General features: G+C 52.6%; 1 protein-coding gene across 1 annotated transcript; it reads right to left on the bottom strand.

The window, feature by feature from the left end:
- Nucleotides 1–394: 394 nt before the first annotated feature.
- On the bottom strand, nt 395–20,685 carry cltcl1 (clathrin, heavy chain-like 1). Its single transcript, XM_067227678.1, is given in 40 exon segments — nt 395–2,356; nt 2,482–2,557; nt 4,046–4,072; nt 4,398–4,619; nt 4,785–4,955; nt 5,080–5,190; nt 5,413–5,544; nt 5,823–5,972; nt 6,163–6,438; nt 6,673–6,837; nt 7,268–7,425; nt 7,535–7,727; nt 7,853–8,036; nt 8,137–8,282; nt 8,567–8,689; nt 8,881–9,115; nt 9,272–9,414; nt 9,984–10,109; nt 10,571–10,734; nt 10,904–11,084; nt 11,433–11,597; nt 11,766–11,903; nt 12,748–12,870; nt 12,997–13,149; nt 13,307–13,506; nt 13,696–13,764; nt 13,767–13,824; nt 13,826–13,894; nt 14,113–14,126; nt 14,129–14,222; nt 14,224–14,286; nt 14,575–14,655; nt 14,657–14,689; nt 14,827–14,903; nt 14,906–14,987; nt 15,205–15,426; nt 15,428–15,477; nt 17,642–17,759; nt 17,761–17,850; nt 20,549–20,685. Coding segments are annotated over 40 exon segments (5,043 nt in total). The 5' UTR covers nt 20,591–20,685; the 3' UTR covers nt 395–2,237.
- Nucleotides 20,686–20,707: the final 22 nt, after the last annotated feature.

The following is a 20,707-nucleotide window of genomic DNA, read 5'->3' as shown; positions in this document are numbered from 1 at the left end:
TTAGCGGCAAATAAAACAGTTAAGTAGAATGTCGAAAAACACAACGAGGAGGGGGTGGTAATATAGCTCAATGGTAGAGCATTTGACAGGTTGGTTCAAAATACCGCCTACTGAATGTCTCTTTGGATATTAACTGAATACATAGTATCAGCCGTGTTGAAAGCTGGTGTGATTTCAAGGAGGGGAGGAATGAACAAAGGATACAATGATGCATTTCAAAAGTATTTAAACGGGGCCAGCCAGTACCGGGGGAAACTCAACCGAGTAGGCTATAGGGGCGTCTTTTCACATTTTCGCAGGAACTATACTTCCCCGTTCAGCAACTCCGTTCAGTGTGTTAACTGTACCCGCTCCCAAGTGAGTCAAGAGACAAAGAAGAAGACCAGATGTGTGTGTAAACTTTATTTTCTATCGTTCTGAAAGCATGACTTGTGCAGAGAAATGGGGGTGCTTGCTTGCGCACAGCTAAAATGATGTCGTTTTCTCCATGACAACCCATACAGCGTAGAAACACTCAGGATCCGGAGGACACAGCACACCAATAATCCATATGGTTATTCTAAAACATTCTCATTGGTTGCTGAAACTGAAAGTAAACAAATCTCTAAGTCATTGCTGCTGCAAACGATCGTGCTGAAAACATGGGTTTTATATGTTTTGTACTCGGCCCTTTTTGTATTTTGTCATTTTTCTTACAAAAATTAATATGCTTTTACAACTACAACAATACTCTATAGATAATACATATGGTATGGTATTTCCCACAATATTGAACTTATTTGATTAGTTAGGCTCTCAACATAGCGTCTTAAATAATACATGGTTCTCCATACATTAATGAACGTACTCAGAACCACTGGTACCGGGAAAAGGTAGGTTCTGTTGACCTGGTGTGTTTCAGTAAATGGATCAGCTGATATTCTGTTCCAGTCGGCCAGTGGGTAGTTGGGGGGGGGGGGGGGGGGGTAAAAGTTTCAGAGGATAGACAGGTGTAGTTTGAGCACAGCATTGAGCACTACATGGACGTACTGGGCCACGTGAAGGGGTTGTGCTCCTAGTTGCAGTGTTAACAGCGTAATATAGCTTGGCAGCACATGCAGACAACAGCAGAAAAACACTTTATCCTCACGCCGTTGTCACCCTGAGTCCAGAACCGTCCAATGTGGTGTACCTCTGAATGACCCATCTTGTGTCCAGGCTTATTTTTGATCGTGTTACCATAGAAGAAGACACGATAGTCAGGCTTGAGTATGATGTTACCATAGAAGAAGACGGGGGTATTCAGGCTTCAGGATTGTGTTACCATAGAAGAAGACAGGGGTTTCAGGCTTGAGTATGGTGTTACCACAAAAGAAGACAGGGTATTCAGCTTAAAGAAAATAGGAGAATCAGTAGTGCATGTATGGCATCTTTCCCAGAAGTCCTTGCGTTGTTGCCAGTGTGTGTGTGTGGGGCAGTGAGTTCCTCCACCCTCTGCTTTAGAACACTGTGTTCTTGTTCAGATGATTTGACCCAACCTACGGAACTCCACTGCCCAAGAACAAGCTTTACAAACAAAGCTAATAAGACAGCCATGAAACAAGAAGTGAGTGATGAGCCGATTTCACTCCTCCCCCAGTCTCCCCTTCTCCTCTTCCTCCGCCTCCAGTAGATAAGGCCTTTGCAGTGCTGTTGGAGGGGAGGGGGTTCTCAGGGGGGGTCAGAAAGCTGGATGCCGTATCCCACCCTCCTTCCCGTCCCGTCGCCTTGGAAACAAAGTCTCTTTGTCATCAGTGCTGAGTTTCATCTCTAGAAAAACCATGATTCAGAGTGCTGTTCTACCATTAACACAGTTTATGCGGAACAGCAGGAGTACCTGGATGAGGGGTGGGGGGGCGGTAACTTATCGTCTATGTGTTATTAAGAGTTAAAAGCTGACTTCATGCTGTATCGCGCAATTCCCAGTTTGACTGCTAGGTGGGGCGGTGGGGTGTTGGGTGGGTGAATGGATGAGGATAGGGGCACATGGGGGAGGGGGGGTGTCCTTTGTTGCATGGAGGAGAGGGGAGGGAGATTGGGAAGGGGGTGTAGGGGGGAGGGGGTAGTTAGGTTTCAGGGGTCTCCTCTACATACTGTCAGTTGGGCTGGGTGACACCCAGAGCAGCAAGGTTGTGGTTTAGGTCCAGTGTGTGTGTGTGTGTGTGTGTGTGTGTGTGGGAGAGAGGGGGGGCAGGGGCTGTGTGTGTGCGTGTGGGGGTCTACATGTTGTATCCGTAGGGCGTCTGGGTGGGGTAACCAGGAGCTGCGTAGCCGTAGGGGGGGTAGCCTGGCTGGGGGGCCACGGGGGCCGGGCCTGCCGTCAACATCAGCTGCTGGCCTGCTCACACACACACACACACACACACACACAAACAGGGTCACTTACAACAAACCTAGACTTACCAAACACTATGGAAAGGACTACTGACCTACCAAACACTACGAGAATGACCAAGCACCTACCAAACACTATGGCTGCAGGTTCAGTCACTTCCTCTTCAGTCTTCCTCAGACCTTCAGCTTCCTCCAGCTTGTCCACCTGGCCACACGGACAACACGGACGAGGTCAGAACTGGACAGGCAGTCGACATTCACACACACTCAGGCAAACACACGACACACACACACACAGGCAAGGACACAGAGAGATACTCAAGACTACACACACACACACACACACACACACATTTGCAGTACTCTCTAGATACATGGCAGTGTTCTATGCAGTCTAGAGCAGAGTGGGGTTATGCTATTGACCACTACTGTAACACTTATCATAGCAAATACACAGAGCCTCAAACTATTTGTGTCTGCAGCACTGGTCTGATTACTTTTAGAAGCATCTCTCAGCCCAGGGCTCCACAGTTCCATTCCAGAGCCAATAGTCTAAGAGTCCTAGTGATCCTCTCTATCTATGTTCTCTAAAAGGAGAGACTGAGGCCACGCCCCGATGTGCAACCCTGTGTTCAAACAAATCTCCACACCAGCCGACAGGTAAGCCTGGCCACAATATGCTAGTGGCAGGGTGGTTGGGTGACGGGCTAATGCCCTCATCCCCTCTACAGCTGGGGGGGTGTGTGTGTGTGTGTGTGATACTTTCATGACCACAGGAGGGCAGCGTTGAGCAGTGCTGGTGTCAAGTCAGGCTACAGGTTGTCTCTTGGAGCTAGCAGGCTAGCTAACGCGTGCGAGGGCTTATACAGAGATGATTCAGCATTTGGCACCAGGCTAGTTTCCCCCAAAAAATTGAATTTGGAGGATTTTGTTCAAAATAGTGTCATACAAAACGGTATCTAGAATAATCATGGTGTGTGTGTGTGTGTGTAAGGATCACCAAGCATGTGATGAGCTCACAGGAACTGGAGATGGCCACCTAGTCTAACATAGGGTTAGATTACAAGCCGTTCTGTCAGCTAAGCATGACCAAGCAGTCTGTGTGTTACTGGTGATCATGACCAAGCAGTGCAGGGATTCATCCTGTGTCTGGAGTGGTTCCCCTTCCTCCCCTATAACCCCTCCAAGCTGTCATCCCCCACCCCCACCCTCTGTGACCCGTGTCAAAGGGCAGGAGGTGGGGGGGAGGAGACTAAGGAAAATAGGGGGGGAGGGGCTAAGAAAAGGAGGCGAGGACAGGAGGCCACCCAGACAGGATGTCCCCCTCGGCTAGCTGGTTAGGTCGGCGAGAGGGGGGCCAGGGTTAGAAGACCAGAGAGAGGGGTCCACCGGGCCCCGAGCCAGACACCTCAGGGTGAGCTAGCTCCTCCATGCTGGGGCCCCTACATCAGACACCTCAGGGTGAGCTAGCTCCTCCATGCTGGGGCCCCTACATCAGACACCTCAGGGTGAGCTAGCTCCTCCATGCTGGGGCCCCTACATCAGACACCCGGGGGGTTTATGTTACCACAGGAAGAAAACAGACAGAACCAAGAGAGAGAGAGACCAGAGAGAGAGAGACAGAGAGAGACAGAGAGAGAGAGACAGAGAGAAAGAGACCAGAGAGAGAGAGGTATAAAAGAGGGCCAGAGACCGTCACCTTCTCCATCGCCTCATCCACCTGGAAGAGAAGCCACACAGATGACCCCGCGTGATGTCACAGGTCAAAGTTCACCGGAAGGGAGGGGGAGCGATTGCTGAGCTCCTCTGAGCGGGTTGAGAACCCCCAGGGGCTTCCCACTTCACACACACACACACACACACACACTCTCATCTCAACACGGTTCAAATCTACACACACACACACTCGCTGGTCGTAGAAGTACCCTACCCGTGAAGACTGCATAAACATCTCCACACCATGATAACCATAAACAACACTGTCATGATTAACCACGGTAACTAGTAACAGCGTGGGTTCCGAGGCAGCGTTCCCGGGGGCCCACCTTGGAGAGGTACTCCCTCATGACCTGGATGAAGTAGGGCATGGCGAAGTCCACCAGGCCGTGCCTCCAGGCCGTCTCCAGCACCACGTCGGGCCGCAGCAGGTCGTAGGAGGTGAAGAGGCAGGCGGCGAAGCACTCCCTCCTGCCCTCCTCCAGGAACCACTGCAGCAGCGCCTCCGCCAGCTCCGCCTCCTTCGACTCGGCGGCGTACAGCATGGCGTCCTGGGACAGGACAGGACGGGGGGGGGGGGAGAGAGTGTGTGTGAGGGACAGAAAGATGAGACACTCACCCACAGACACACACACACTCATACAGACACACACACTCATACAGACACACACACACATACAGACACACATACAGATACAGAGCACATGGGGGCTGACCTTGTAGAGCTTGTCCTTCTTGCAGAGCTCCACGCTCTGCCTCCAGCGGTGGGTGCTCTTGTACAGGTAGGCGGCAATGCGGCGGAACTCGATCAGCTCGTGCTTCTCCAGGCGCTGGGCCAGGCTGATGGTGTCAAAGTTATCATAGGCATCTATAGACGCCCTCAGGCCCTGAGGAGACACACACACACACACACACACAGGTATAAAAGGCATAGTCTTGCACACAACTACATCGTCATGCCGACAGAGGTAAAGGTACACGCACTGGGTGCACAGACGCGCACACACACACCTGGTAGTCCTCCTCCTCGGTCAGCAGGTTGTTGAGGGCCTCATTCACTCCCTGGTTGTTGTGGCTTTGGACAGATCTCAGGTAGGGCTTCACCAACTTCAACTGGCTCATCTACACACACACACACACACACACACACACACACACGGATACACACCCTCAGGAGTTAATTATTTCAGAGTTCAGTCATGTATTATGTTTTCTATTTTAACTACAGCTGCAGATCCGTTCAAGGTTCTCTGCCGAGTGAAGCTACTGTACTGTGCACAGTGTGGTTACCATGGTGAAGTAGGTTAGCGCGGTTGCCACGGTGAGACGGGCCGGCGTGGTTACCTTGTTGAAGTAGGCGACTGCGCGGCTGTGGTCGAGCCGCGGGGAGAGGATGGTGAGCAGGTCGTTCATCAGCAGGGGCTTGTAGTCCAGGTAGAACTGGAGAGCCTTGTAGTACAGCTCCACGTTGGCCACCTGGAGACACACACACACACCCCCGTAAGAGACACACACACACACCCCCGTAAGAGACACACACACACACACACACACACACACCCCCCCGTAAGAGACACACACACAAGCACTAAGGAGCTGAGGCCTTACCGCAGAGGCCTAACCCCAGGGTTCGATATACACACGCAAACATAACAATAATACATTTATATTTTAACAGAATATACATACATGCATATACACACACACACAGGAGCCCATATTGTACACAATACGGTTGGTAAACACTTGTTTACCTTAGCGATGATGTCCTTGAACGGGACCTCCTTCCACGCGTCCGTAGGATGTGACATCATAGTGATGACAGCGTTGTCAAACTCCTCGTACTTGTCATAGAGGAACACCAGCTCCGCCCACAGGTGAGACTGCTCAGCTGCACGCAAGACCTGATTGGACGAGAGCGAAGAAGTGAGTGCGCTCACAGTTACACATACATACAAGTATTAGCAGGCTCATTTGCACGCACGCACATACACACCTCTCCACACCCCTCCTCCTGCCTCATCTCCCCCATCCTTCTCCCCCCCCCCCCATCCCTCTGCCCTCCACCCCCATCCCTCTCCCCCTCCTCCCCACCTTGGGGATGTTGACCCTGGACCAGAACAGCTCCAGGTGCTCCCTCATCTTCTCGGGTCTGAACTTGGAGTAGAGGATGGCCAGCTCGGTGAACATGCCCATGTGGGCGCGCTCCAGCCCCAGCGCCGCCTCCAGCAGGCCAATCAGCTCCTGGAAGAAGCCCCGGTCCTGGTAGTAGCCAATCAGCTCCTCCAGCTCGTCGGCGTGGATCACGATGTGGAGGCCGCAGATCTGGGCCAGGCGGAACTCCTCCCCATCCACGCACGCAAAACACACCTGGGGGGGGAAGGAACATCACATCAGGCCTCTGACATACAAGATGTAGTTACGTTTTAGGTTATTACATGCATGTAAGTATCTGTGAGTCTATGTACATGTGTGTTTGTATATATACAGTATGTGTGTGTGTGTGTTTGTATATATATATATAGTGTGTGTGTGTTTGTATATATACAGTATGTGTGTGTGTGTTTGTGATATACAGTGTGTGTGTGTGTGCGCCCATCCCACCTCCTTCCAGGTGCGGGTGCTGTTGGCCTTGCGGGCGCTGTCCACAGCGGCCTGGTACTCGCCCAGGTGCACCAGCGTGGACGCCAGCCGGGCAAAGTTGGACACGTTGTTGTAGAGCAGCCGGGCAGCGTCGTACATGGCCTCCTCATAACACCTGTCCCCCACCTGCCGGGGGAGAGAGGACAGAACAGAGAGATAAACACATGCACATTTTACCTGTTCTTTGTGGGTGTGATCAGTGGGTATGTTGGCGTTGCCAGGGTCTGGCCTGCTCTGTGGGGGTGTAGTTAGGGTGTGTTTGGGTGTAGTTAGGGTGTACTTGGGGCGTCGTCAGGGTCTTACCTGCTGTATAAGGGTGTAGTTATGGTGTGTATGAGTGTAGTTAGGGTGTACTGGGGAGTTGTCAGGGTCTTACCTGCTGGATGTGGGTGTAGTTAGGGTGTGTGTGTGGCTGTAGTTAGGGTGTACTGGGGCATTGTCAGGGTCTTACCTGCTGTATAAGGGTGTAGTTGGGGTGTACTGGGGCGTTGTTAGGGTCTTACCTGCTGTATAAGGGTGTAGTTAGGGGTGTACTGGAGCGTTGTTAGGGTCTTACCTGCTGGATGTGGGCGTTGTTAGGGCCACTGATGAACTCCTCCAGCTCGGCCAGGCGGCTGGTCTTGGCCAGGGCGAAGATCAGCTCTGTCTCCACGTAGGACTCCCGCGCCTTCTTACGAGCCATCTGGAGGAACTTCACCAGGTCCTCCCAGTTATCTAGCACACACACACACAACTTAGGCACGCACCTAGGTAGCCTTTTCTGTTCAGTGCCTCTTTTATGCACGTGCGCGCCTGCGTGTGTGTGTGCGCGCGAGCGGCTCACCGTTCTTGCTGGCGGCGTTGACCACCTCCAGGTAGGCGGAGGGGTCGTCGGCCTTGATGTAGGAGTCAATGGCCTCCTTCACCAGCTCCCGGAGCAGCTGGGCCCTGGCCAGCTGGCTCCACACCGCCGGCTCGTTGCAGCGCTCCGCAAACTCGTAGGCGCGGTCCAGGTTCCCTATGTGCTCTATCAGGACCTGGGAGACAGGGGGGGGGGGGGGGGGTGCAAGGAAGGAAGGGTGAGCAATGTGAGCGTGAGGAAGAGTGTGGTCCAGAGTGCGGTGGCCTCCTACAGTCTAGTGGAGTGTGGGGTGTTTTGTACCTGGATGGCCGAGGTATTGACGTCGAACTTCTTGAAGATGGCGAAGGCCTCCTCGAAGAGCTCGTTGCCGATGGCGATGTTGGCGATGTCGGGGGCGTCGTAGTTGTCCAGGCGGTTGATGTACTCCATCACGCGCGTGCGGTCCGCCTTGATGGCCGTCAGGATCAGGAGGTTCTGGAGGTTTCTGGGGCGCGGAACGGGACACGGCGGATGTAGTGATACAGAGACAAGGCGTGTGTGTGTGTGTGTAGATGTGTGTATGCGAGTGTGTGTGTGTGTCCTACCTGTGCTCGCTGAAGACAGAGTTGTCCAGGACGATCTTCTCCAGTAGCTCGATGAGCTCGTTGGGCAGGTCGGCCGTCATGAAGGCCTTGACTGTGACCGACACCTCCTCTGGGTCCTGGGTCTCCGACAGGGCCGTCTGCACCACCTGGGGGAACACAGGAGAACACAGGTGGAACAGGGGAACACGGGTGGGACAGGGGAACACGGGTGGGACAGGGGAACACGGGTGGGACAGGGGAACACGGGTGGGACAGGGGAACACGGGTGGGACAGGGGAACACGGGTGGGACAGGGGAACACGGGTGGGACAGGGGAACACAGGTGGGACAAGGTAACGCAGCTATGCACCGTCTACTAGCACAGGCAGACTAGACCAGGTAGACTAGACTGGTATACTAGCAACAGGTGGACCTGAGTGGGGGGGCTGACCTGGTCTATGAGCGGCCTTCTGAAGGGGTTGTTCTCTTCTAGAACGTTGGCCCAGAGGTCCGGATCCTTCCGTCGGACCAGGTAGCGAGCCTCGCTCTTGAACAGGGAGTTGTCGTTGCACACCTACGGCAGAGAAGCAGTTCAGCGGCTCTTCCTGGAATCCTCACGGTTGTATCAACAGCACGTGCGTGACATCTTGACAATGACCTTCAATAACCAGGTGTGTGTGTGTGTACACGTGTCTACATTAACCAGGTATGTGTGTGTGTATGTGTATCCCTCTTGGCAAGGTATCTGTGTGTGTGTGTGTGTACCTTGATGAGCTCCAGGTCACACTGGCCCCTCTCGTAGGCCACGCAGGCCAGGTGCGGGTCTCTCTTGGCGCAGTAGCGCCCGACCACGGCGCTGTCGTAGAACGTGTTCTCCTTCAGGAAGCGCTCCGGGTTGTTGTTGCTGTCGATGTAGATCTTGGCCAGGGCATTGTGGGTGGCCGGCTCCTCGCAGCCCTCCTGGATACGAGCCTCCAGCCACGGCAACAACAGCTTCAGTCTGGGGGGGGGGGGTCATGTGTGGCAATCAATGTATTGTCTTGAAAATGCCCATGTTAGTTCGTTAATACATGATAATAAAAAGATTATAATGACAATTTCAAACCATAACTTCACTACTGATGGTGATACACACACACAGACACGCGCGTGTTACCTGTTCCTCTTCTCCACCTCGGCCACCAGCTCGTCGGTGGAGAACTGTCCTTTCACCACCGTGATCAGGTTCTTGATGACTTCCTCGGAACAGTCCACGTCCAGGAGCCCTCCTATCACCACCGGGAGACGACTGGGGTTCACCTGCAACACACACACACACACACACACACACACACACACACACACACACACACACACACACACACACACACACACACACACACACACACACACACACACACACACACACACACACACACACACACACACACACACACACACACACACACACACACACACACACACACACACACACACACACACACACACACACACACACACACACACACACACACACACACACACACACACACACACACACACACACACACACACACACACACACACACCTCATTGAAGAATTACACTATCACATGAACATCATCAGCAATTCATACATACACGTGCGCACTCTCATAGACACTAAAGATGGGTAAGATATGTGTGGATACTTCAGATCCTTGATCTAATGCTGTACATTCCTCATGCACTATCTGGGCCTCGCTTTGGATGAAAGTGTCAGCTAAACAAACGTGTTTCAAGCCTGTATCATGTTCGGCGTTCAACATGAATTAACCTCCATGTATTTCAAGGCCTATATATCTTCTGTACAATCATGCCAAGCCTGGAAGGAGAAAGATTTCTGGCACCTTCTGGACGTAGATCTCGATGTACTTCTGCAGGGTGTTGCGGTACAGGTAGAGGACCAGGTCGTGGACAAAGTCGAAGCGGTCGCACACGATGATGAGGGGCAGCTGGTCGGTCAGCTTGGCTTCCTGAGGGCGAAGAGGAGGGAGAATGTCAGGGTCAACCCCAAATGTACTGTGTTCATGAAGGGAGACGTCCAGCGCTGATGTGGATGACATCACATCTTGGTTGGTGAGGATAGATTCCTGTCTTTGTCTCCCAGTTGTGAATACCTCGATAGACGATAAACAGGAGTCACCTGAAGCAGGGGTGTGGGTTTGTTTTCAAATGTGGGTAACTACCTTTTTCAATAAGTAAGGATGTAGTGCATCCGTTTGTAATGTATTTTAAAAGTGTGTATGCGGGGGCTAGGGAGACAGATTTGCAGTCTTCTTTAAGTATCATAAAACCTGAAGTCATCTGTGAAAACGAATTTCCGCTTCAGACTTGTTTTCTCTTTGCTAATAGACTATGTGTGGACCTGTTTCCAAGACTCCCACTGCCCACTCCATGTCCTTCCTGTCAGACGTGGAACCCCTGGTGTTGGTACCTTGAGGAAGTTTTTGACTCTCTCCGGGTCGTAGCAGTTGCTCTCGCGGCAGATCCTCTCCACCTCCTTGATCTGGCCCGTCTTACAGGCCGACTGGATGTACTTGAAGTGGACGTCCGGGTCCTGGCTGAAGTTTACAATCGACCCCAAGAAGTAAAACAAGCCTGAGAGGAGGGGCGGGAAGAGAGAGAGTGAGAGAAACCAAACACATAGGAACACGGCTCATCCGTTTAGAAACCTCAGTGACCCCACTGGAACCAGGATCATTCCCCGATGCCATGTCTCCTTAGTGTAAGACCCCAGCCCCGTCCCAATCCCCCCAGGACCACCCACCCTCGTAGCTCTTGAAGGACTCGAACAGCTCCACCAGGGTGTTGGCGCCCAGCTGCTCGTGGTACTTGGAGGCCACCTGGACACTCAGCTGCAGGTTCTGCCGGATGTTGGCAGACAGCATGGCTCTCAGACACTCCACCGAGTCCTCCACTGAGAGGGAGCCGAAGAAGTTCACCAGCCACTGGAGGCAGGGAGGGAGAAAAGAAAGAGGGAGGGAGGGTGGACGAAGAGAGAGGCATGGGGGAGGGAGGAGAGAGGGGAAAAATAGAGGGAGGGGGAGAAAGAAGGGAGAGAGGGAGGGAGTAAAAGCAGCGAGGGAGGGGGAGGAGGGGTGGAGGGAAGAGAGGGAGGAAAGAGGGGAGGGAGGAAGAGGAGATGAGGGTAGGGGGTTAATATAGACACAGAGACAAACACACAGGTTCAAATATATTTACGCACACACACATTTACCACCATGCCAACCTCAGAAATCAAGCCGTCAAAATTGCTACTACAGGGGGGTGTCGGGCAGACACACACTCGGCCGTACCTCAGGGTTGAGCAGGTGTGTGTGCACGACGGCTCGTTTGATGTCGTACAGGTCGGTGTAGTGCTCCAGCGCCCTCTGCAGGAGGCCGGCCTTCTCGCACAGCTGGGCGATGTGGGCGCGGTCGTAGTGGGTAAACATCTGATTCCCCAGGATGGCATCTGCCACCTACACACAAACACACACACAAATAAACACACACCCAAACGCACACACGCAAAGAATCACACTCACCAACAATAATATATGACTACATGACAGTAATCTGTATTGCCTATATGAAGTTTATATCCTTATTGAGTGTGTGGGTTTTGTGTGTGGGTTTTGTGTGTGTACCTGTGGTGCGTGTATGAGGTTCATCTCCAGTAGGCGTGTCTGTAGGTGGCCCTCTGCAGGGCGGTTGTTCTTAAGGGCGTCCAATAGGAAGGAGGTACACTGCTGGACCAGATTGCCCTCCATAAACACATCCACAATCTACCAATCAAAACAGAGAGAGGGAACACGGGCAGCCAGTCACAGACAAGGTTTAGACAGAGGTGTAGACAGACTCGAGATAGACAGGAGCTCTACTAAATGGTGACTTTGACAGATTTAAACAGAACCTTCCGAAGAGAAACTCTTAATTCATGATTAATAGGACTTCCTGTTGTGGATGACCAATGAGAGAGCTCAAATAGAAACACTTCCTGTTGTTAATGACCAATCAGATAGCTAAAATAGAAACACTTCCTGTGGTTGATGACCATTAAGAAAGCAGAAAGAGAACATTGCTAACCGTCCGAGGACCAGCTCCCTTCTGATTCCATTTAGCCCTGAGCAGCATCATTTAGAACGCTAAACTGGCCCCAGATGTCCCCTCCAGCTATAAGACTGCGTGTGTGTGTGAGTGTGTGTGTGTGTGTGTGTGTGTGATTGAGATTAAGGCAGACGGGATCAGTAAGCTGCTAGGTCTTCTCTGGAGGGGTCAGTCTGTGTGTATGTATATGTGTGTGTGTGTGTGGTTGACATCAGTAGATTGGTACGTGTGTGTCTGGATTCCTGGCATAGCTGGTCCATCTGGAATAACATAGGGAGGCTCCCATACAAGGCCCAGAGAGTGAGTGCACGCACACGCCATCTAGAGATGACTAGCCAAACAAATACAATGGTAAAAAATAAATGGGCCCTCAAAAAACAGATTTTCTGGGGTCGTTAACTATTTCAACCAAGTTAAAAGCTGTTCTCTGACTGGCTAGAGTCAAATATAGTCAAGTGGGTTGGTGGAAGATTCTGTAAGGTTCTAGAATGTTCCCCCCTGGTTGGTGTAACTGGCTCCTACCTGGTTGATGTTGGCCAGAGGTTCTTCCTCCTGGACCAGCATCTGGGCAAACTGCAGCCCCTGGTCTGGACTGACCCGCATCACGTTCCTCAGCAGGAACACCCAGTCTGGGCTGTAGTTCACCTACACACACACACACACACACAGCATTTAGTACATTTAGTCATTTAGCAGACGCTCTTATCCAGAGCGAGTACATCGACCACGTTCTTTCTCTTGTATCCATTCACATTCCCAGAGGCGAGGTACCTTCTTGGCGTAGAGCACGATCTTCTGGAACTGTCCGGTCTCAGCGAAACACTGGATGACCTTGCTGGGTACGTTGGCCCTGAGGTAGACGCTGAGGGCCAGGGTGGGGTCTGCTGCCTTCACCAGGTCTCCCAGCTCCTCAGAGCACTCCAGCTACACACACACACACACACATATACAGATGAGTATACCGAGTATAACTAACGTGTGTGTTTGTCGTGTGTTTGTCGTGCGTGTGTGCCTATAGTTTGCGTGTGTAGAGTGTGTGTGTCTAGTGTGTGTGTGTGTGTCCATGCTCCTGCAGTCCCACCTTGTCCTCTTTGAGCCACTTCTCCAGCAGCTGCTTGCGTCCCTGCTGCAGCACGGGCCTGCACAGCTCCAGGGACTCCAGCCTGTTGAGCTGGCCCGCGTCCAGCAGGATGCCAAAGTACTGCAGCAGGGGGGAGGCCTGGCCCGGCTGGGCCGGAACACTCTGGAACTTACAGATGGTCTCCGCTGTGCGCAGGATTCCTGGGGGGGGGGGGGGGGGGAGAGAAGGGAAACGTTCATTTTAGAAATGTCAGGGGACCACCCCCCCCCCTCCTCAGGTTTGTCACATTGCCCTATTTAGTCACCAAGAGAACTCCAGTCCTCTGCCTCACCAAAACAACACAACTTCTCGTATCTCCACATTTTCATATCTCCAGCCCCCAGCCTCACCTTGGGGGCCGAGGCGGGCCACCTTGGCCGCCTCAGAGTAGGACCCCTGGGTGAAGAGCGTGTTGAACTCCTGCTGAACAGCTCCTCTGCGCCGGCCAGGTTGGACCTGACGGCCATCCTCAGGCCCAGGGTCGGGGTTCTGGAGAACGTTGGTGGCATAGTTGACGATGTTCTCCTCCTCTACACACACTGATAACACCTGGAGAGGGAGGGGGAGGAAGAGGGAGGGAGGGGGTTGAGGAGGAGACAGAGCGAGGGAAACAAGGAGATGGAGGGAGAGAAGAAGGGAAAAAGGGAAAAGGAAACATCCAGAAGGAGGAAGAGGGGAGGATTATAGACTGGACGCATAAATGAAGACCTTCAACCAATGAGAGACGGGAGGTCGTCGGACCCTCCAGCCGTGACGGCTCCCCTCACCTGGCCCTTCTTGTCACCCCGATGATGCCCGAGGTGGGCTCATGCGGCGCCGTCACGAAGATGGTCTCTGCGCTGATCCGGTTCATGTAGATACACACCCCGGACTCCAGGGTCATACAGGTGGATGTAGCCATACTTGGTGATCAGGTAGATCACACCGTGCTTGGTGCCAATCTGAGGGAGGGAGGGAGGGAGGAGGGAGGGAGGGAGGGAGGAGGGAGGGAGGGAGGGAGGGAGGGAGGGAGGGAGGGAGGGAGGGAGGGAGGGGAGGAGGGGAGGAGGGGAGGAGGGGAGGAGGGGAGGGGAGGGAGGGAGGGGAGGAGGGGAGGAGGGGAGGGAGGGGAAATGTAATATCATGACAGTGGACTGTGAAACTAACTGAATGAAACCACTTCAAAGTCGGTGTTCTACATTTCGGTTCGGGCAGCGTGCCAGACAGCTCTCAGGGGGTCCTAAGCGTACCTGCATGGCGACGGGGAAGTCAGTCTGGGCCTCGGGAGGGAAGAACACATCCACAGCCTTCTTAGTGAACGGCTGGTTCCCCTGTCGCTGGCTGGCCCACCTCGATGATGTGCAGCTGCAACACACACACACACACAGGGTTATATCACCAGGGACTACATGGGACTGATATGTACGTGGGAACAACTCAAAGACCTGGGAATGTTTTTGTGTGTATGTGCATGCCTCTGTGTGTGTGTGTGTGTGCCTCACCTTGCCCCCGGCCTGAGAGCGGACAGCGAAGCAGAAGAGTGTGGACGGGGCCGTGTTGGTCTCCACCTTGAACTCCCGAAGGCGGCGGCGTGGCCCTCGATGGGCTGCGACACCTTCCTGTCCACCGAGTACAGCTGCATGGCCCCCACCACGCGGTTTTGCTGTGTGTGTGTGTGTGTGCGTGTGTGTGTGTGTGGGAGTGGGAGAGGGTACAGAGGGAGATGGTGAGGGGGGGTGGGGGAGTCAAATATGGACTGCTTCCATGTGCCAAATGTCACGTGTATGGTCGAGGTGTGTGTGTAAGAGTGTGTGTGTTGAGTGTGTGTGTGGGTGTGTGTGTCTGTGTGTGCGTGTGTGTGTGTAGTGCGCGTGCAGTACCTGAGCAGAGATTCCGATGAGCAGCAGCCACTTCTGTTGTTGGTCCGTTCTGTAGTTGATGATCTGACAGCCGGCCAGGACTGGCGTGGCGGTCAAACACTTTGAATTGGCTGCGAGTCGCCCTTCCATGCTCCAGTGGTAGACGGCCGCGTCGGTCACCAGGGCCACGGTGTTGACGGAGATCCACTTCCAGAACATGACTTCCTCTGTCATGGTGTGGGCCCTTCATCTTGCTCTTCATCTCAATGTTGAAGATCTGGAGGGTCTTGGCAGCTGAGAGGAGAGGAGAGGAAAGGGGAGAGAGGAGGGAGGAAAGGAAAGGGGAGGAGAGGAGAGAAAGGGAGGAGAGGAGAGGAAGGGAGGAGAGGAAAGGGGAGGAGAGGGAAAGGGGAGGAGAGTAAAGGGGAGGAGAGGAGAGGAGAGGAAAGGAAAGGGGAGGAGAGGATGGGAAGGCAGAAGAAAATAGAAAAGAGGGGGGAGGAGAGAATAGGAGAGGGGTGAAAAGGAATGGATGGGGAGAGGATGAGAAGGCAGAGGAACATAGAGAAGAGGAGAGAAGAGAGGAGGTGAGCTGGATAGATCCAGTCTAGTTTCCCATCCCAGGTGGAGCAGGTGGAAGGGCGTGGTGGGGAGGTGTGACTGACACCAGTCTGACTGAACACACGCAGCTTCCAGACAGGACGGAGACATGGAAACAAACAACAGCCCTCCCACTGTGTGTTCTCTCTGGCGTCTGTGTTGGATAGTCTGTTGGGTGGTCCACTCTGGTGTGTGTGTGTGTGTGATGCGTGTTAGACACCAGTTCTTACATTTAGTCATTTTAGCAGACGCTCTTATCCAGAGCGCCTTACAGTGGTACAGGGACATTCCCCCCGAGGCAAGTAGGGTGAAGTGCCTTGCCCAAGGACACAACGTCATTTGGCAGAGCCGGAATCGAACCGGTAACCTTCAGATTACTAGCCCGACTCCCTAACCGCTCAGCTACCTGACTCCCTTTCTTAAGACCAGGTGAGGCAACATCTCCTACAATGTTCAGAGTGAACAGTGGAACCGGTGTTTAGACTCCTTTAAACATGCATACACACACACACACACACACACACAGGAGAGAGACGAGGTACCGCATACCTTGAATGTGACAGAGAATGATCTAGAGATAAAGAAGACTAGAGTCTCGCTCAACATCCCATTCAGGACACACACACACACAAGGTGTGTGTGATATCTGATGAAGCCGGCCACAAGGTCTACCAGCATTCGACAGGACATGCTTACACACGTATGGTTCTCACACAGGTGAGTGAGTGAGTGAGGGGGTGAGTGAGTGAGATAGAGGATGAGGTAGCCAAGTTCGTTTGGTGGGGTCCAAACGTTGACTTCCGAACAGGGATTCAAATCTAGGGGTTTCTGAATCCGCAAAGATATGTGTGGCCAGACAGATGGCTGACCAACACATGATCATGACCGTAAATACAGATCAGAATGGCTTTCATGAGACCAGACCACTATGACCAGAGGGGAGGAGGAACAGACAGGCAGGGCAGACAGACAGGAGGACAGGAAGAGAGGAAGAGAGAGAGACTCACCGTCCTGAGAGAGAACAGAAAGCAGGGGAGAAGAGAGCAAAAGTGTCAATTGCGGAAAGGCAGGAGGGGATTGAAGGAGAGAGGTGATATTAGGGAGAGAGAGAGAGAGAGAGAGAGAGAGAGAGAGAGAGATGAGAGAGAGAGAGAGAGAGAGAGAGAGACAGAGAGAGACAGAGAGAGAGAAGAGAGAGAGAGAGAGAGAGAGAGAGAGAGAGAGAGAGAGAGAGACAGAGAGAGAGACAGAGGAAGCGAGAAGGAAAAGAACGAGAATCACAGACAGAAAAAGAATGAAAGAAAGACAGAGAGAAAGAAAGAAAGAAGAGAAAGAAAGAGAGAGAGAGGGAGAGCATACTTAGCATCATAAGTCCAGACATCTTTCTAAAATAACAATGACAGCGGTCCTGCTGCATGTGTGCCCGGCCTGGACACGGCAGTGGAATATCCCTGATCTATTTCTGTGCAGAGAGACCTGAGTCATCCGAGCGTACGCACAGCCGAGAGAAACCAGGCCATTAGGACAGAGATAAACAGATTCTCTCTGCTGTAGCCAGAAGGGAGATAAGGCTGCAGCCGGGACAATGTCTGAACACAGGCCAGAGAACGACAAACATACGCATCTTTATAACCTGTCCATTTAGCCGACTTTTATCCAGAGCGGGATTTAGACCTAATCTACAATCAGACTCTCTACCGCTGAGCTAAACCCCCCCCCCCCCCCCCCCCAAAAAAAAAAACCGTCAACCTGAAAGCCCGACTGTAATTAAAAACCGACAGATCGTTTCTATTCTGTTCCACGGCGTAGCGCCCTCCTATGGACAGCGCGGGGGTTGTGAGGCCGTCGCGGCGTGTACCTTTGAGGGCGATGACCTTGCTGGTGGGGTTCATGATGGCGCTGTCGGCGGTGATGGGGCGCCGGATGGGGTTGCTGGGGTCGGCCATGTCGATGATGACCACCTGGTTCTGCTCGCCCCACCTTCTCCCGGATGCAGATGAACTTGTCGGACTCCATGGTCAGGTAGCTGAAGCCGATGTTGGCCGGGTTCACCCCCAGGTTCTGCAGCTGGGGACCGCAGATGAAGATGTTGGATATAGAGCAACACACACACACGGAGAACCTTACAAAAGCACACGTATGCAGAACCATCTAGAACCACACACACACACGCAAAACCAACCCCCACACCAGAAAACACACACACAGAACCCCCCCCCCACACACACACACACAAACACCAATGCTAATAATAATAAACAGAACTGATGCTATTCAAGCAGACCTCATTAAAGTCCCCTGGAGTTCCTCAAGGGGACTTGTATCTCTGCTGTTTTCTCACAGTGGGACAGGAATATAATACGCTGGCTCGGTGCCAGCATGCCTTGACGGAGACAGCCAGTTGGTACCCAAACAAACACAGCCTCTCCCTCACGCACTCTGGAGGGAAGGAGGAGGGAGGGAGGGAGGGAGGGAGGGAGGGGAGGGAGGGAGGGAGGGAGGGAGGGAGGGAGGGAGGGAGGGAGGGAGGGAGGGAGGGAGGAGGGAGGGAGGGAGGGAGGGAGGGAGGGAGGGAGGGAGGGAGGGAGGGAGGGAGGGAGGGAGGGAGGGAGGGAGGGAGGGAGGGAGGGAGGGAATGACTGATGGATTGGAGGAGTAGGGCTAAGTGTGAAGGAGGAAAGGAGTTCATAAGAGACAGAAAGATATGTGAGACAGAGAAAGAGAGAGACAGAGAAAGAGAGAGTGAGATCAAGTCAAAGAGAGCTTATGCCATGTTTGCAGAGTTCCAGGAAGCGCTAAAGGGCAGGGTGGGGGAGGGAGGGAGGGAGGGGGGGCTGAATCACTGAGTCACCACAATCCACCAGTTACTGTCAAGTTCCTGCTAACAATATGTCATCGTGACTGATACGGATCATGTCTGGAGAACTTCTCACACGAGGAAATCACTAGTAGTGACGGGTCTAGAAGCGTTGTGATAGGGTCCCCCCTGTTCAGATTAACCTGGTTGGTTCTGAGCTGGTTCTAGTGGTCCCAGGCACTGAGGGTTCTAACTCCAGACCTCCCAGACCCAGCCTGCTGAGAGAGACTGTAAATACCAGGACATGAAAGGAGGGAGAGAAAGAAGAGAAAAAAAAGGAGAAAAAAAAAAAACAGCTAAACAACTTGAGGCCCAAAGTCCTGGGTTTGCAAATTCCAAGCATTTTTCACTCGGCTGGAGCAACCTAGATATACAGATCGGAGATGACGAGAGGGGGAGAGGAGAGGAGGATGAGTAGGGGGAGAGGGGGAAGGAGAGGGCAGGCGAAGAGGAAGAGAGGCGGAGAAAGGGAGGAGGAGAGGACAGGAGGAGAGCAAAGAGGAAGCGAGACAGAGTTGGCATTAGAAATACTTAAGGAAATTGAAGAAAAGCGGGAGGGGCATATATGGTTCTGACCTAAATGACTGCACCAGAGGAGAAAGGCTTTAGGAGTCAAACTAGCCCCTGTGGACTTTTGTCTGTCTCACTAACTAGAACTGTGTTGCCCTGGTGCCACCAAGGACCAGAGTTCTCTGCTGAGCTAGCACTATGGATGAGGCTGGGTAGCTGATCTGAGTCTCTGCTCAGAGTGACCATGACTGAGGGTAGGGACTAGGGTCACTGGCCAGAGAGAGAGGGGGAGGGGGGGGGTCTCCCAGAGAGAGAGACAGAGAGAGAGGAGGAGGGGGGGGTCTCCCAGAGAGAGAGACAGAGAGAGAGAGGAGGGGGGGGTAGTGTCTCTAGTGAAAGGCCATTTCACAGCCACGGAGTTACCATAACAACGGGCCACAGAGGGAAGAGGGTGCAGAGCACGTCACAAAGTTTCTCTGGCGCAAGAAGCCGGGCCGGGGGCGCTAACTGGGCCAGGGGCAGTAACCGGGGGAGACGATGGGAATGGGAGCCTACATCAAACCGAAAAGAGCAGACCAGACAATAACTGACGCTTTTGATCAAAACAGTGCAGAGAAAACTAGACAGGTTAACAACCGTCAAACGAGGCTGTCTGTACTCCTACTGCAGCTGTGATGTGGTGGCCTAGCATCTCCCAATCAGAAAATAGATAAGCTTACCAAATAGCTCAGACACAGCTGCAGAAATGGAGCATCTCTGATCCAAACGGCTTTAACCGTAAAACTACCTTGCCTATCTTCTCCCAAATAGCATCGCCCAGTTCATGGAATAGAGTGAACTAAACGTCATATATTGTTATTGTTACAACTTGTTATTTCGCTTGTTGAAATGTTACGGCCTATGCTATAGGGGTATGATCTAAGAATGGATTAAAGTTGTTATGAATGATGCGTGTAAACACGCCAAAGGATCAAAAAAACGGTAGCCTATCTAATACACCCAGTTGCTGGAAAGCGTCATGCTGCATAAGGTTGTGTTCTCGATTCACGCATAAATTCAGTGTCCTTAAGTGTCAAAACAGTGCTGTTTTTGTGGCATTACACGAATCCTAGGATGATTCTCAGTGACAGCGACGTTTTCCAGTTGAGCAAACTGCGGCGTGATTCAGGATCTGCAGTGTGGGATACACCAATACGATCTGACTGTTCAATTTTTACAAGTCATCATCAACCCGATAAAAACTAGGCCTGTGTCTATATTGAGCGCCTCCACGCAGACCCCTTTCAGAATCCATTTAAAAGGCGGCGTGGAGCTTCTGTTGGCGGAGTTTGTACAGACGAGAAACTGCCCTAAAAACGCAGCCGCAATATTTTTTCGTATTTTGTCGCTTCTCCTTACCTGCAGATGTTCCTGAAATCGTATCGGCAGTATCTGTGCCATTCTTGAAGCTTTATGTTAGGACTGTCCACAGAGAGAAGGAAAGGGGAAGGGGACACGAGGAGGTATAAATGCGGTATTTTACTGTAAGTGCCCCAATTGCCCCAAAAGTAAAATGTT

Source organism: Osmerus mordax, chromosome 24 (assembly GCF_038355195.1).
Source record: "Osmerus mordax isolate fOsmMor3 chromosome 24, fOsmMor3.pri, whole genome shotgun sequence".
Lineage (NCBI taxonomy): Eukaryota > Metazoa > Chordata > Actinopteri > Osmeriformes > Osmeridae > Osmerus > Osmerus mordax.
The sequence above is the reverse complement of the archived record's forward strand: the minus strand, read 5'-3'. Positions and strand labels throughout refer to the sequence as shown.